The sequence below is a fragment of the Phaethon aethereus genome, assembly GCF_964289735.1.
Source record: "Phaethon aethereus genome assembly, chromosome: 3".
Lineage (NCBI taxonomy): Eukaryota > Metazoa > Chordata > Aves > Phaethontiformes > Phaethontidae > Phaethon > Phaethon aethereus.
Window position 1 is genome coordinate 57,278,460 of NC_138576.1, and position 14,009 is coordinate 57,292,468.

At 42.3% G+C, this 14,009-nt stretch overlaps 2 protein-coding genes across 2 annotated transcripts in view; one reads left to right on the plus strand and one right to left on the minus strand.

Annotated features, from left to right (window-relative positions):
- Nucleotides 1–14,009, minus strand: part of MCM9 (minichromosome maintenance 9 homologous recombination repair factor) — a 56,940-nt gene that overhangs the window by 15,044 nt on the left and 27,887 nt on the right.
- ASF1A (anti-silencing function 1A histone chaperone) lies at nucleotides 1,446–12,777 on the plus strand (the record flags this gene model as incomplete). Its single annotated transcript, XM_081997462.1, has 4 exons — nucleotides 1,446–1,554; nucleotides 5,137–5,252; nucleotides 9,828–10,004; nucleotides 12,396–12,777. 4 exons carry the CDS (start codon nucleotides 1,446–1,448, stop codon nucleotides 12,606–12,608), a joined length of 615 nt encoding a protein of 204 aa, XP_081853588.1. The 3' UTR covers nucleotides 12,609–12,777.

Here is a 14,009-nt window from a genome sequence, read left to right on the forward strand (position 1 = left end):
CAGGTGAGAAGATGGTTCCTACATCCTTTCCTGCTGTGCATATTCCAGCGTAGTCAGGGGCTCCCTGTAGACAGTACCAGAGCCCAGCTGTGTATTTGTTTCGACACAGAATCTCCTTTTGTGGTGAGAGTAGACAACTCACATCCCCCGAGCCCTGAGCACTTTTTGCTTTCCCCTGACAGAAGCGTGAGGTATGTAAACTGGTGCTACAGTGCTATGTCACTCCTCCCCATCCCTTGTGCATGGCAGCCACAAGATGGCTGCCTCTACCGGCCTCCTGCTGCCACACAAGATGGCTTCCTCTACACGCCTGTTGCTGCCGCACAAGATGGCTTCCTCTACACGCCTGTTGCTGCCGCACAAGATGGCCTACTCACTGGGCTTCCTCCTGCTGCACAGAGATACGTGTTGTTTCACTGTTTATGTTACCTAAGCCCTTCTTTACAAATATAGGATTGGGATGGCTTCTTGACAGCACTGCTGTGTAAAAGACACACTTTGACCCTCCACAGCCTCTCTCTATGGGTGGATTCATGGCAGAACTCAGACTCGTGCAGAGAGCCCACCCACACCCCAGGTGCCCAGCAGCCTGCCAGCAATCCCCACTCCATTCAGGGAGCACCCCAGTGAGCGAGGCACCAGCTGGGCTCCCTGTTACGCCACCTCCTGGCATCCTGCCTTCAACCAGGCGGCTGTCGCTGTGGTGCTGACCAGGATGGCTTGGCTCCCTGGTGGGGTCAGCCTCCTGCCAGCTGACGACCCCCATGCAGACCCACAGCCCTGAGCCAGACTGACCCTGTCACCTGGGACCCCACCAGCACCCAGTCCCTGCGAAACCAGCTCAGTGCATCACCCCTACCACCTTTGGGGACACACACACCAAAAAAGCCTTAAAAAAAACCCCAAACAAACCCACAAGAACGACAGCCCCCACGGCACATGGCAGAGCCCCACGGGTGAGGACGGGCGAAGCCGGCCGGGGCGGGGGACTCCACCTGGGCTGCCGCCCGCCCCGGCTCCGCCCGGCTGGCCTCGGCCCCGCCCGGCCCGGCGCAGCCGTTGGCAGTCCGTTTCCTCCGCGCGCCGGGCGGGGGCGCTGCGGCGAGGCGCCGCGGGCCGAGCGGGAGCGGCGGAGCCCATCTTGCTGCCGCTCGGCAGCCGCGCGCGGGGAGGAGGGCCCTCGCCCGGCGTGCGGCCAATCCGGGCGGGCGCTGGCGGCGAGCAGGGCAGAATGGGCTGTAGTTTAGTGAAATAGGAAAGCTGCAAACAGTGTGGAGTGCTCCTGGTGTAAATAAAAGGGGGAAAAAAAAGTTTCTGCAAGTCGCAGCTCCGCAGCCTCGCTCAGGCACTGGCGCGGGGGTTTGCGCGTTGCAAAAAAGCCAACACACTGGACTTTATTGTGCTGCGTTAACACGCTCTTCCTATTGTTTGTGTTTTTTCAAAATATGGCAAAGGTTCAGGTGAACAATGTAGTGGTGTTGGATAATCCTTCTCCTTTCTACAATCCTTTCCAATTCGAAATCACATTTGAGTGCATAGAGGACCTGTCGGAAGGTGAGTAGATTTTTTCCCGATACGGATTTTGTAACCCCGGGCTCTTAGTTTCAGGGGTTTTAAGGCTTAAACTTTGCACAGGCCTGCTCCTACAATTTCACAGTTTCTCCTTCACCGCATCGCCGTGCCGAGGCGAAGGGATGTGCTCGCCGGCGCCCGACCTGCCGCCGGCGGAGAAAACCGCTCTCGCCGAGCCCAGCGGGGAAAGTTGGCGGCGTTCGCCTGCCCTGGCCGCCCAGCCGGGGCTGCCTCTCCCCGCCGCGCCGCGGCATCGGCCAGGCGAGCTTCAAGTTGCGAGGAACTTGTTAGAGTGGTGGTAGCCATGTTGCCAGCTTTGTGTGCGTGGGGGGGGGGGAGCGCGACAGGGAGAGGGTTAATCGGGCTCGGCTGCCGCGCATCCCCGCGGGCAGCGGGGCTCTTGGGCGGTCGGCGCCCCTACGCCCGGGCGTTACTCGAGGCGCGGAAAACGCTCCGTAGCGAGCGTTTCGTTGGCCTCGTGCTCCATTTTAATACTTAAAAAAAAAAAAAAAAAAAAAAAAAAGGCAAGCTGTGGAAGCAGAGGCGGGCGGGATCGCCCCCGGGTGCCGGCAGCTGGCTGCCGCGGCGGGGTACGGCGCGGTGGGTGCGGGGGACCGGCGGCTCGGCCCGGCGGCTGCGGGAGACCTGCCGGTGGGGGAGGGGGCCGGCCGCCAGCCACTATTTTTGGAAGTCGCTCGAAAGTTACCGGCTGCCGCCAGAGGGGGCAGCCCCGGCGGCGCCGCCCTGCAGCCGCCCCGCGGGGACCCCTCGCCTGAACGTGGGGCGCCGGCTGTGCTCCCAGCCGAGGGGCGCACCGCGCCGCCGGCGGGCTCCCGCCTTCCCCTCAGCCGGGCGGGCCGCGAGCCGCCTTCGCCTTGGCGGCGCTCCGCAGCGCCACCCGCCGGGCCACCGGTAGGCCGCGCCGCCGCTCTCCGCGGGAGTCGCCCCGAGAGGCCGCGCGTCGCCCCTCGGGCGGGAGTTTTGAACGCCGCGGCTCGGGGGCGAAGAAGGCGCCGGGCGGGGAGGGGCAGCGCGGGCGCTGCGAGTGAGCGGCTGCCGCTCCGGGAGGAGGCCGCTTATGGCCCCCGGCGGAGAGCAACACCGCCTGCTCGCCAAGGGAGTCTCAGCAGCCTGAGGGGCGAGAGCCGCCAGAGGGAAAGCCGGAGTTCGCAGGTGATAACGCCTGGCAGGCTCTCGCTCGTTGCGGTTAAACTTGTCTCACCCAGCCTGCTTCTGCAGTACTTTCTACTGGCCCGTGCCGGCGGCCTGGTGACGGCGCGGACGGCTGGGCTTGCTCCGCTCTGCCGTCGCTGGGAGGGACGGCGGGAACTTGAGGGGAAGTCTCGTCTGAGCCCGGCATTTCCTTCAAGCCTGTGCCGCTAGCCTGTCCTTCTGCAGCGGCCCCACGTCTTAGCCGGAGCTGCCCGTGGCAGGGTGTGCCCCGTGCCCGCCTCCAGGCTGCTGCCCGGACCCCTCTAGTCAGTCTGGCCTGACCAGACCCTTCGATGGCAGTGCCTGTCGTGGGGGCTCGGCACAAGGCGCTATGCCTTTCCTTCCAGTTGTGCGCAGCGGTACGTGCTGTGCTCCTCACTTTCTGGATTTACGCTAAGAGTTAATACCGGACAGTTGGGATGAAAAGAATTACAGATGGTCTAATGGAAAATTTGTCGTCTCGCTTCCCCCACCTAAATGCAAGTTAGACTACAGGATAAATTCAGGATGAGCACAGCTATCTTTCATATTTAAAAATAAGATTAAACACAGCCTTTCCATACTTGATGAAAAATTTGCTGTTGTTGCCTTAGCTTTCACTTGCTAATATGTCTATTTACTGTGCTGCTTTCTCTTAAGCCAGTCCTGTGCACCACTGATCTTAAAATTAAATTCGTGAAGTCCAGCCCTCTTTTTTTTTTTTTTTTTAAAGCTGTTATTCTGTATCAAGATACCAAAACAACACTTGGATCAACCTATTAAATGTATAATTTAAAACTTGCTTTCAAAAACACGATTTTTTCAGTACTAAATACTACTTGTTTAGAACAAAGTTTATACTGTTCTCCTAGAATAACAGCACATGGTGGTGTGATAATCTTAAGTAGTTTAGTCTAAAAGTCCTCACTTCTTACACCTGGTAGCTTGCACAGATGCTGACAAAAGAGGTTCTTAGTCGCCTACAGTACTGGCAGTAGCTAGTACTAGATGCTTACAAGGTAAATAAAGGCTCTGATACACAACCTGGCCAATTGTGCTGTGCTGTTACAAAGGGGTAAAATCCTTTTCTAAGCCCTGTTAATTATGTTGCTTCCACCCCCAATACCTGCGTTGATGTTAAACATATGATAAGCAAGAAGAATTCATTAATGAGGAAAGAGAGTTGCAATCCTAAATCAGACAAGTTCTGTTGAAGTGCTAGGTTTTTTTCTATGCTGAAGTTCCATTCCTGCATCAAGAAAACAAATGGTAGACCTTTGGATTTTGCAGAGAATAGTAATAAAGTAAACATAATAGTGTACAGTGCTTTTGCATAGACAGTCAGGGCATTGTTCATAAGGAAGAAAATATGAAATACACAGTTTAAGTTTTTAAGGTATGGTTTTGAAGCAACAGTTTCATTTAAAGAAAAAAAAAGACTTAGTCATAGTTTTCTGCAGTGGTGATCTTTTTTTTTCCCTCTTGTTTAAAAAAACAAAAATGTGTCTTTTAAGATTAGTTCTGTATGTGTGTATTTATGCATGTACCTTTGAATGAAAAAGCAAAAGTGAAAAGCTGGTCCAGGAAGAGCTAATGTGAGCCGATTTGCAGTTTCAACTTTCAAACACCTGTGATGGAGAGGGTGAGTTAGGAAAAAATGAATTGTAAGAAATGTTTGATTTTAGTGCATTATTTTAAGAAGGAAAATGCTACATTTACTTTTTTTTTTCTGTAATTCCATTTCAGAATGTGGATAAAATCCAAGCACCCATATCTTCAATCAGAATATGATCTATTCATGCTATCACAATTTTACATGCTTCTCAGGTTACACAAATTACTTATGAAGGAATGGGGCCATACAGTTAAGTGTGCCTGCTGCTTATACAATGGGTTTTCTTATTCAGTGAACCACCTTCCATGATCTGTGTAATTTAAGCTGTGCAATGTATATGTGGAAGGTGGGAATTTCTTTTTGTGAGGTGAGTGAGTATTCAAGGCACGCAGTGCGTTATAGGTGTATATAGGCACCATCCCTGTGCTGCAGCCATTCCGACAGGCTTTGAGAAAATGCTGAACACCGCTCCCAACAAGTAAATGGGCCTTGTCTGTATAAAATCTGAAAATTAACCAGACTATGAAAACAGGGATTTCTGCGGTACTGACTGACTAGAGAGAGATGGTGGGATGGTCTGGTTGACGAGGACTGGGGCAGGCATTGATAAGTTTCCCCAGTGAAGACAGGTCCTTCTTATTTTAGGCCCATTGCCAAAGAAGCAATTTTAGGCTATGCAAAACTGTAGATAGGCTAGAGCGGAAGACCCTTAACTGTAATGATAAATAATGTTGTTTTGTTTGTTTGTTTTGCTGTAGATTTGGAATGGAAAATTATTTATGTGGGTTCAGCTGAAAGTGAAGAGTATGATCAGGTGTTAGACTCTGTTTTAGTAGGACCTGTTCCTGCGGGCAGACACATGTTTGTATTTCAGGTAAGTTTGATTTAACTGTTGCTAAAGGGGCTATGTTAACTTATTTAAAGATATCAAAATAAGAGGCACTTGAAAAATAACAGTAAGCTAGAAAAATATTTCAGTGAGCTCTTCAGGTATGATACACCTTCCTTTAAAGTCTGTTCATAAGCTGTATTTCTTGCCCCTGGTATTTACACAGTAGTATTTTCACTTGTGGAATCAGTAATTAGCGATAGTGATATAAGCACTGTTCCCGTAGCTACGGATAATTTTGACCAGTCTGGTTTATGAATATATTCTAGATCACTCAGTAATCAAGAGTGCCAGTTACCTAGTTTACACTAGCACCATCAAGCTTAACTCTGCTGTAGTTGGTGGCAGTTTCAGACGATCAGGAGCACTAGGTTAATGTAGACAACATCTTCAGAAGATCAGGCCAACAAATTAATTGTAAAACTCGGCCAGAACAGTCAAGAGTTCATTTTTATTTGGCAGGATAAACGTTCAGCCATGATGTTTGGCTAAGCACGCTAAATCACAATGATATATAGCAGTTTTTAAAAGAAGACAGAATTCCAACGGTAGATAGCAGGCATTTGGGACACAAGTGTGTAGATCAAGACTGTCTAACATGTGACAGTCCAATGAAATACTATTGTTAAAGCCAAAAATTACTAAGAAGGAATAATGAAGGTAAGGAAAGCAGGGAAGGAGCAGCACTAAGATGGCTTACTACCTTATTCTGGTTTCCATTTTAAGTCAGTGAGAAGGGAAAAAAACTAAAGGAGACTTGCCTAAATTCTTAAGGAAGTTTTTGTTTGTTTGTTTGGGTTTTTTTTTTACTTAAAACTACGATTTAGCTCACTTTTTTCTCTATTTATCAAATCCTACTATTTGTCTTGTAAACTGAGAGCAAAATCAACCAGCGGAAAAATCAGATTGAAACTGAGTACAGCTTATTGTATAATAACCATGCTACTTTCCCAAATACTAGAAATTCAGTTAACTATTTAATGGCAAATGCATGCTGGAATACGAGCATTAAAACAAAAAAGCACTAATGAATACACTTTCTTCTTTCTCACAGTTACTGTAACTGTATTAAAATAATACCAGCATTTGTGAGGCATCTTGATTAATCCTGTAAATTCCAGGAACTCTTTTTTTTCCTACCAGACAGGCTAAAGGAATAGGAGGATTAGGCTGGAGGTTACATTTATCAACCACACATGCAAATCAGTCTTGAAACATTACTGTTTGGTTTTGGAGCTGGGCCTAATTTTTCCACACTACACATAAAGCAGATGTGTAACAAATGCATCATTTATTAACAGTTCTTCCATTATCAAGCCATTATGGCTTATGGCATTAATTGGTCTGAAATAGGTGATCCTCTGTTGCCCTCAAAGGGGCTACATTGTAGCACTATATCCAGAGAACTCAGCTGCCGTTTACATTTCTAATTTAAAAAACGCACTGTTCTCAATTAAGTTATGAATATTCATTGTTGATAGTGATGGGAAGGAGCAGGAGGCAGGTACCTAAAAAGTCATGTTTTGTCTGTATAATTAGGAAGGTGTTGAAAATTAAACTTACTGGTCTTGCAGTTTCTGTAGGATGGACTCATCAGTTGTATCCCAGTTGTAAATGCCACTACAGCTACGTTAGGAGTAGATATGTAGACATTTTGCTTAGATTGGAATAGGTACTATAAGAGAGTCAGTACTCCGGTGTTACATTAAAGTATCCCTTTTATTTCTTATGGAAGTACTGTTGGCCTAAGTGTATTAGACTTCAAAAGCACTGGATTTCAGGTGAGGGTAGGACTCGGCTAATATGTACACAAGAGACCACCAAAAAACAAAGTGCTGCAATAAGCCTTTGCTGATGACTGAAGCCATTTTATTCAGCGCACTGAAGCAGCCTGGGAGATGGGTAGAACTAGCAAGGGAAGGGCAGAACGGGGCAAAGTACAGAACTGCGGGAGGTGTATAATGTGAAGAAAGGAGATTGTGTTCACTAGGGACAGCACAAGGAAAGGACCTTTGCAGAGGTGTATAAAATTTTCAGCTAATAATATGCTGTAGATTTTTCTAAACAGGAAGATGGCTGAAACAGCAAGTAAAATGGAGTATCACACAGATAAAATACCAAGGATGGTAAAACTACCTTTGAAAAGAAGCTGTGCGTCAGGCTGGGGAGTCAGCCTTACGTACAGAAAGATGGAGAACTATGTGCAAGTTTGAACTGCAAAAATCAGCCCTCTTTTTTTTCTTTTGTGTTTTTTTTTTTTTACATTTAAAAATATTTCAGTATTAAAGGCCTGCAGCTTGGCCTATTTGATTCTAAATACCAAGATATAAGTAGTAAAACCTGATTCCTTCTCTGTATGCACGTGGGGATTTGTTACAAATTCACAGAAACTTCTTTTTGAGAATATAAGCACATAAGTAATTTACTATCTTGAAGTGAGAATATGGCCTTACACTAACTTAGCTACTCTGCAGTAATAGCTATGTAAATAAATGTATCATGTGGAAGAACAAGACAACAAATACATAGAGTGATTTTGTAAAATTCTTAAGTAATTTCTAGCATAAGAATGGCATATTAATACAGTGATTTTTATGCAAAAGTTAATCCTACTGCCTCTTTTTGCCTACCAAAATATTTATTTGCAACTGTTCACTTATCAAATGGTCATACCAAACTCTTGTTTTTTCTTGGACCTGTATGTGATCACGTGTTTCCTGGGCAATTAAGACGTTTGACATCTGAGGCAGGAAGTTCAATATTTGAGGAAAAAAAGCAGCTTTTTTTTTTTTTAAACAGTGTTCAGTGTCTTTTCCATTCGGCAAAACAATGCTTGTGAGTTAAGTAGGATTAAAACAGAGTATTTCCTTGGGTTCACAACTGTATCATAGGATACTACAGGACACAAAATGACAATGGGAAGCTGGAAGAGCTAAAATCCCACATAAGGTGGTGAGTTGAGTTTCATGGGGGGTTAAATAGAATTGTGTCCTTTTCCAATATATTATTTTATAACTGCCCACTGTGGAATTTAAAGTAATCAAATGGTCCTGGGCACTGTTCAAAGGGTGACTACTGAATTAAAGTAGTGATTTCATCTGTATTGGCAGTTCTTGTGATTTCTTCAAGCTTCTACACTTGTCCTATTCCTTGGTCATCTTTTCCATTCCCCTGTGCAACTTGTAAAGCCATTTGGTCATTTTCTGTTCCCTTAAGGGCTGGAGGAAGTTGCGTTCTACCTGATTCCTTGGTTGTTTCTCCTCACCCTGGTGTATTTGTACCCCAGTGAGAAGTCTGACTCATCTAATTCTTCTGTGAAGTGCCTACAGCTTCTTATAAAAAGCTAGACTGGTTTGAAGGCTTAGAATTGAAGTAGCAAAGAGCAGAAGCCAGTGATGCGTGACCGCTAGCTTCCAAATTACACAGTGCTTGAGCATATAAGTACCACAGAAAAGTAGGGACAGCAGGAATTGGGACATGGTTTAGTAGGCGTGGTGCTGTTGGGTTAGCGGTCAGACTTGATGACCTTAAAGGTCTTTTCCAACCTTAATGATTCTGTAATTAATGCCATTCATCCTCTGTCCTAAGGCAAGATTCGATAAACCTGAACCATTCTAACATACATTGTTAATATGAACTTGTACTTGCGACACAGGTGTTCATTGTTGGATTCAGATCTTCATGTACACTTGTAAATATGAAGCTGGTTCATTTATGCTTAGATTGCTGTTACTTTAAATCCTGCAGCAGAATGAGGTATCATATTTTATCAATAAATGCATAGTTAGGAAGCATTTTAAGGGACTGATGTGAGCCACATTTTACAAGGCAAGTCGTCTTATTGATTATTAATAACTGCAGAGCCATGGTAAGGACGGACATTGAGAAAGATTCTAAGAGTTGCCTGTTAACTGGGATTGCATCATGTCTGAAAATACATCACATGTCTTAGAGCAATGATGCATTTAGCTGCATGCATTTTAACAAACGTAGGCATGCAGGAGGCAAGAGAGAGTAGTTTATTACTTCCGTAGAAATCTGTGGAACAGCTCAAACCTCACCATAGCCTGTCCCTGCTCTTCTTGCTGAAGTATAAATTGCAGTCTATATTTTTAAGGGTTTATTCTTGTTAAAAACACACATACAGACAATCTCAGAAGTGGAGGGAAAAAAAATTTTAAAATCTTACTTTACTAAATTACCAAGTTGGGCTAGAGAACAATGGCACTGTAGAACTGGAGGGATGTTATTACACTTGGACGAACAACAGTTCAGCTGGTTATATATTTAAAAGCAGTTTTGGATCAAAGCTGTCTAATCACCCATAAGAAATGTCAGCACACAATATTACTGTATTCAAAGTAATTCTGTCTCTAGAGCATAGTGTCTTAAATTCAGGGCTGATGTTGTGAAAGAAGGTCTATTTTCTAGTTAACTTGAACAACAGTTTTAAAATATAGCCGCTACTCAGCTGCTAAGACATCCTACTTAAGATTCTCTTGCTAGATAGGCAGGTGGTATCCAATTTTATTTTAATCCATCTTTCCCTTTCATGTTTAGGCTGATGCACCTAATCCAGGGCTTATTCCAGATGCAGATGCAGTAGGTGTTACAGTTGTGCTAATTACATGCACCTATCGAGCTCAAGAATTTATTAGAGTCGGCTACTATGTAAACAATGAATATACCGAAACAGAACTGAGAGAGAATCCACCAGTAAAGCCAGATTTTTCTAAGGTAAGTCATATTTTGTTCTAGTCATATGTCAAAGGTATGCTTGTAGAAAGAGGTTTTTAAGAAACAAAATCAAACCCGAAGTAATTCCATAAAGTGTGTGGAACAAGGCATCAAATAATGGAAAATGCTTACGGGGGCGCAAACTACAAGTGCCATGTAGTTGCCATAAATTTGGAAAACATTGTGAAACCTGCAGCAGTTTCCACCAGCTTGAAGCCTTGGCTGGACTACATTATTATTTTACACTGACTGTGTGAAATAAACCGTTGGGTTCCCTTTACCTGCACCACTGTTGGCAAAGTGGCTCAGTTCTTCTGAAAAGCAGTATAATGTTTTTTTCTAGGACAGTCAACCTGGAACTAAGTTTTAAGTATTAATTTAATACAGTCATTATCCATCTGTTCTAGTGTTAGAGATGCAGTTTCTGCAAAACAGTAACAAACAAACTGAAGAATAAGTTATGTATAAAATGAGAGAAGATGGGTAACCTGGTAAGAGCAGGTCAGATGATTATCTGGTCAATGGACAACTTGACCAAGGAAGTATACAGACTAAGTTTTTAAAAATATATATATCCTTCATGATAAAAATTAAACCAGGACTAGAATTAAAAGATGATGTGAAACAGAAGGACTTGGAACTTAATACCTTGAGAAGAATCAATTAAGCATCAAAAACTAGTCAAAATCCTGTGAAGTACTCTACCCAGGCAGACTCTGTACAACCAATGAGGTTCTATACAGCACCTGGGTTTGTTCTCATAGAAGATTTTGTGGAGTTGGGTTTTCTCTTTCATAAAGATAAGTGTACACACTTGTACTAAGGTTCCAAAGTTGTGCAATGTTGAAAATTTTGTTATTTCTCAAGTTTGTATGAATTGCATGACTGGATATATGAAGAAATGAATGGGATAATGCATGTATTGTAATGACCAGTACAGAGAGAATCCCCATAATCCCTGAAACTGATCTTCAAATGTACCTAAACTGAATTGGTATGTAAACTGGTTTTTAAAAGTCGCTAATGATTTTCTGAAATTATCTTCAAATGTACCTAAACTGAATTGGTATGTACATTGGTTTTTAAAAGTTGCTAATGATTTTCTATGCTTAAAAACTTTCAGGGATCAGATGCTCAGGTTCTCGAAATTCAAAATTACTGTTAATTTTGAGGATTCTTAAACTTATAATCTGTTCCTTTCTTTTTTTCTTTCATTTAAATAATATTTGTTATTTTGGATGTGAATGCCAGAATGCTGACTTCCTTTAAGCACTTGAATTTAGAAATGCCTAGAACTACTTGTCTTAATTCTCTGATTTGCTTATGTAAAAAGCTAGCTCTGCGTCTATGAAAAAGAACAGCAAAAGCTATCATGTATTTGCATAAGAAATCCTTAATGTGACTTTGGGACAGAACTTAAATACACCAGTAGAATAGAAAGTTATTGAACGTATTTAATTGTAATTGATGGGTAGTAGACCCTACTAGGCCCCAAAAAAGAAATGCTCTTGTTAAGTTTGCATAAAGGGCTGGGAAACATTTAATGAGAGTGTAGTTCCTTGGAGAATAAAGTCAGCATTACTACCAAAGCAGACTTTTCCTGTGATCAGTCTTAACTTTCAAAATGAGTGGCCAATGGTGGTAAATTGCCATCCTCCAAAGTTAACTATATATTATCTTGTAAATGGTGAAAGATTGAAAGTGAGCATTTTCTTTTTTGCAACATACATAAATGAATACAACATGTTTTCAAAGGAAAATGAAGGTCAGTCATGAGAATAAAATATATGACTAATGTCTAGGCACATCCATTGCCATAATATTAGTATCTTCCAAATCTAAATAATGTTTTTACTTTAAAACTTTAGTAGACAAATTAAAATTCAGTTAACAAAATTAATCTAAAGCATGGCAACTTAATTTAAGGAAAGATCGTACTCTTAAAGACAGACACTTGATGGAATTGGTACAATTATTGCAAACACCATAAAGTTGATGCAAAATTTTATGAAGTACTGTGGTTTGCTAAATCTTTGTCAGGGTAGTCATTTGCTTCACTAAAAGCTGGCTAAAATAATGAATACTTGCACTTCACTTGTAGAGTTCTTGTACAGCCTTGAACTCATGGAACAGTTAAAAATAGCCTCTCAAGAAAGCAGTTATTTTGCTGAGTACGATATTAGAGTAAATGAATGAGTGGTGTGTTTCTGTAAGCATGTTTTTGATCCATAGATAGTAGCTATAGATTCACACTTATATGAACTACCTTTTTAAATAAAATATTTTACACATACAAGGCTATGGGGAATAAAAGGAAAAAAATCTGTATGCACGTGAACTGCAGTTTGAGATGTACACATTACATAATCCATATATTTTCTTCTCTCCCAGCTTCAAAGGAATATTTTGGCATCTAATCCCAGAGTCACAAGATTCCACATTAATTGGGAGGACAACACTGAAAAACTGGAAGATGCAGAGAGCAGTAACCCAAATCTACAGTCACTGCTTTCTACAGATGCATTACCTTCAGCATCAAAGGGGTGGTCAACATCAGAAAACTCATTAAATGTTATGTTAGAATCTCATATGGACTGCATGTGACTAACCACCATCATTTTGGTACTGTACATGTGTTAAACTGTAAAAACAACCAGAACTATTTCCCTCAAATTCCATAAGTACATAGTTGACAAGCAATGTGAAGAACTTGTTTTAAAACATCCTGTAGAAAGTTTATAAAAAAAAAAAACCAAAAAACCAAAAAAACAAACCAGTATTTGAGCAAATTGTGGAATATAAATACAACTATTTTTAAGTAATTGCTTCTTTTCTCTAATGTGTTATTCTATGTGGTCTAAACCAAACCTGATTAAAGTATACATATTCTTCCCCCTCCCCCTTCACTTTGTAAGCACTATTAAAAGATAGAAAACTGAAAGTTGAAATATTCAGGCAAAATGAAGGAATAATGCCATGTCCTCATCTTTGATATCCAGATTGCCAAATATAAAGTGCCCTTTAATAGCAGCTTAAGAACAAAACTGTCATTAGATGAAGTGCAAAGAAAAAAGTATCTCCAAAAAAAAAAAAAAAGCCCCAAAATGTCCTCTTGCTATGAAAGCAGGCAGCACAGTATAATTTTAGGTGCAAGCTTCTTTCCCTTTCAAGGCACATACTTGTTACTTAAAGCATGCAATTTGAGATTTACCATCTGCTGTCTTCGGTTTTAGGACTTTTTTTTTTTTTTAACTCTCCTGCTGCTGTTTAGTCAAACTGTGGTTTGTTAAGGACAATGTTTCATGTGAATTTGGGTGGGTATCTCAGCAAAGAACCTTTTTCAGCCATCCTAATAGCACATGCAATTGGTTGGAAGGATTCATGCAATTACTAGAAAATTTAAGCATGAAAAGGAATAGCATCCATACCTAAAAAATGCTCTTGTGCAAGATTATTATCTACAACTGCTGGGTTGGTACACTCATTTTCAGGTATGTTTTATTCTTGTAGTCTTTTTAACTAGTAATAAGGAATTCAAATGCTTTCAGTTTTTTGAAACATCTGGAATTTAAAACTTTTCCATTTTCTTGCTACCCTTTAAGGCAATCCTATGCACTGGTATAAATCAAGATTCAAACTCTGTTGTGGCAGGCATGACACACTCAAGAATACATTGCCTGCCCTAAAGCTCTTGCACTGAGACATCCCTATTACCTGCGGCATCCCTGAAGAACTAGCCAGTAAATTGTAAAGATTTAAGACATTATTATGACGCTAACAATTGAGTTATTCTTGCCAATCCTCGTCAGCCTTATATGTTCACTGTGACTATATGTACATTTAAAATTGTAATCTGCCATGTCAGATTACGAGAATATAGTTCTGCTAGTTACTAGTAACTGCCCAAACTCTGAACCCTTGTAGGTTCCAGGCCCTTAAAAAAAGGTGCATTTCACAATGACTGACAGTATAACTCTGAAAAAAAATAGAACACTCTTCTCTTTC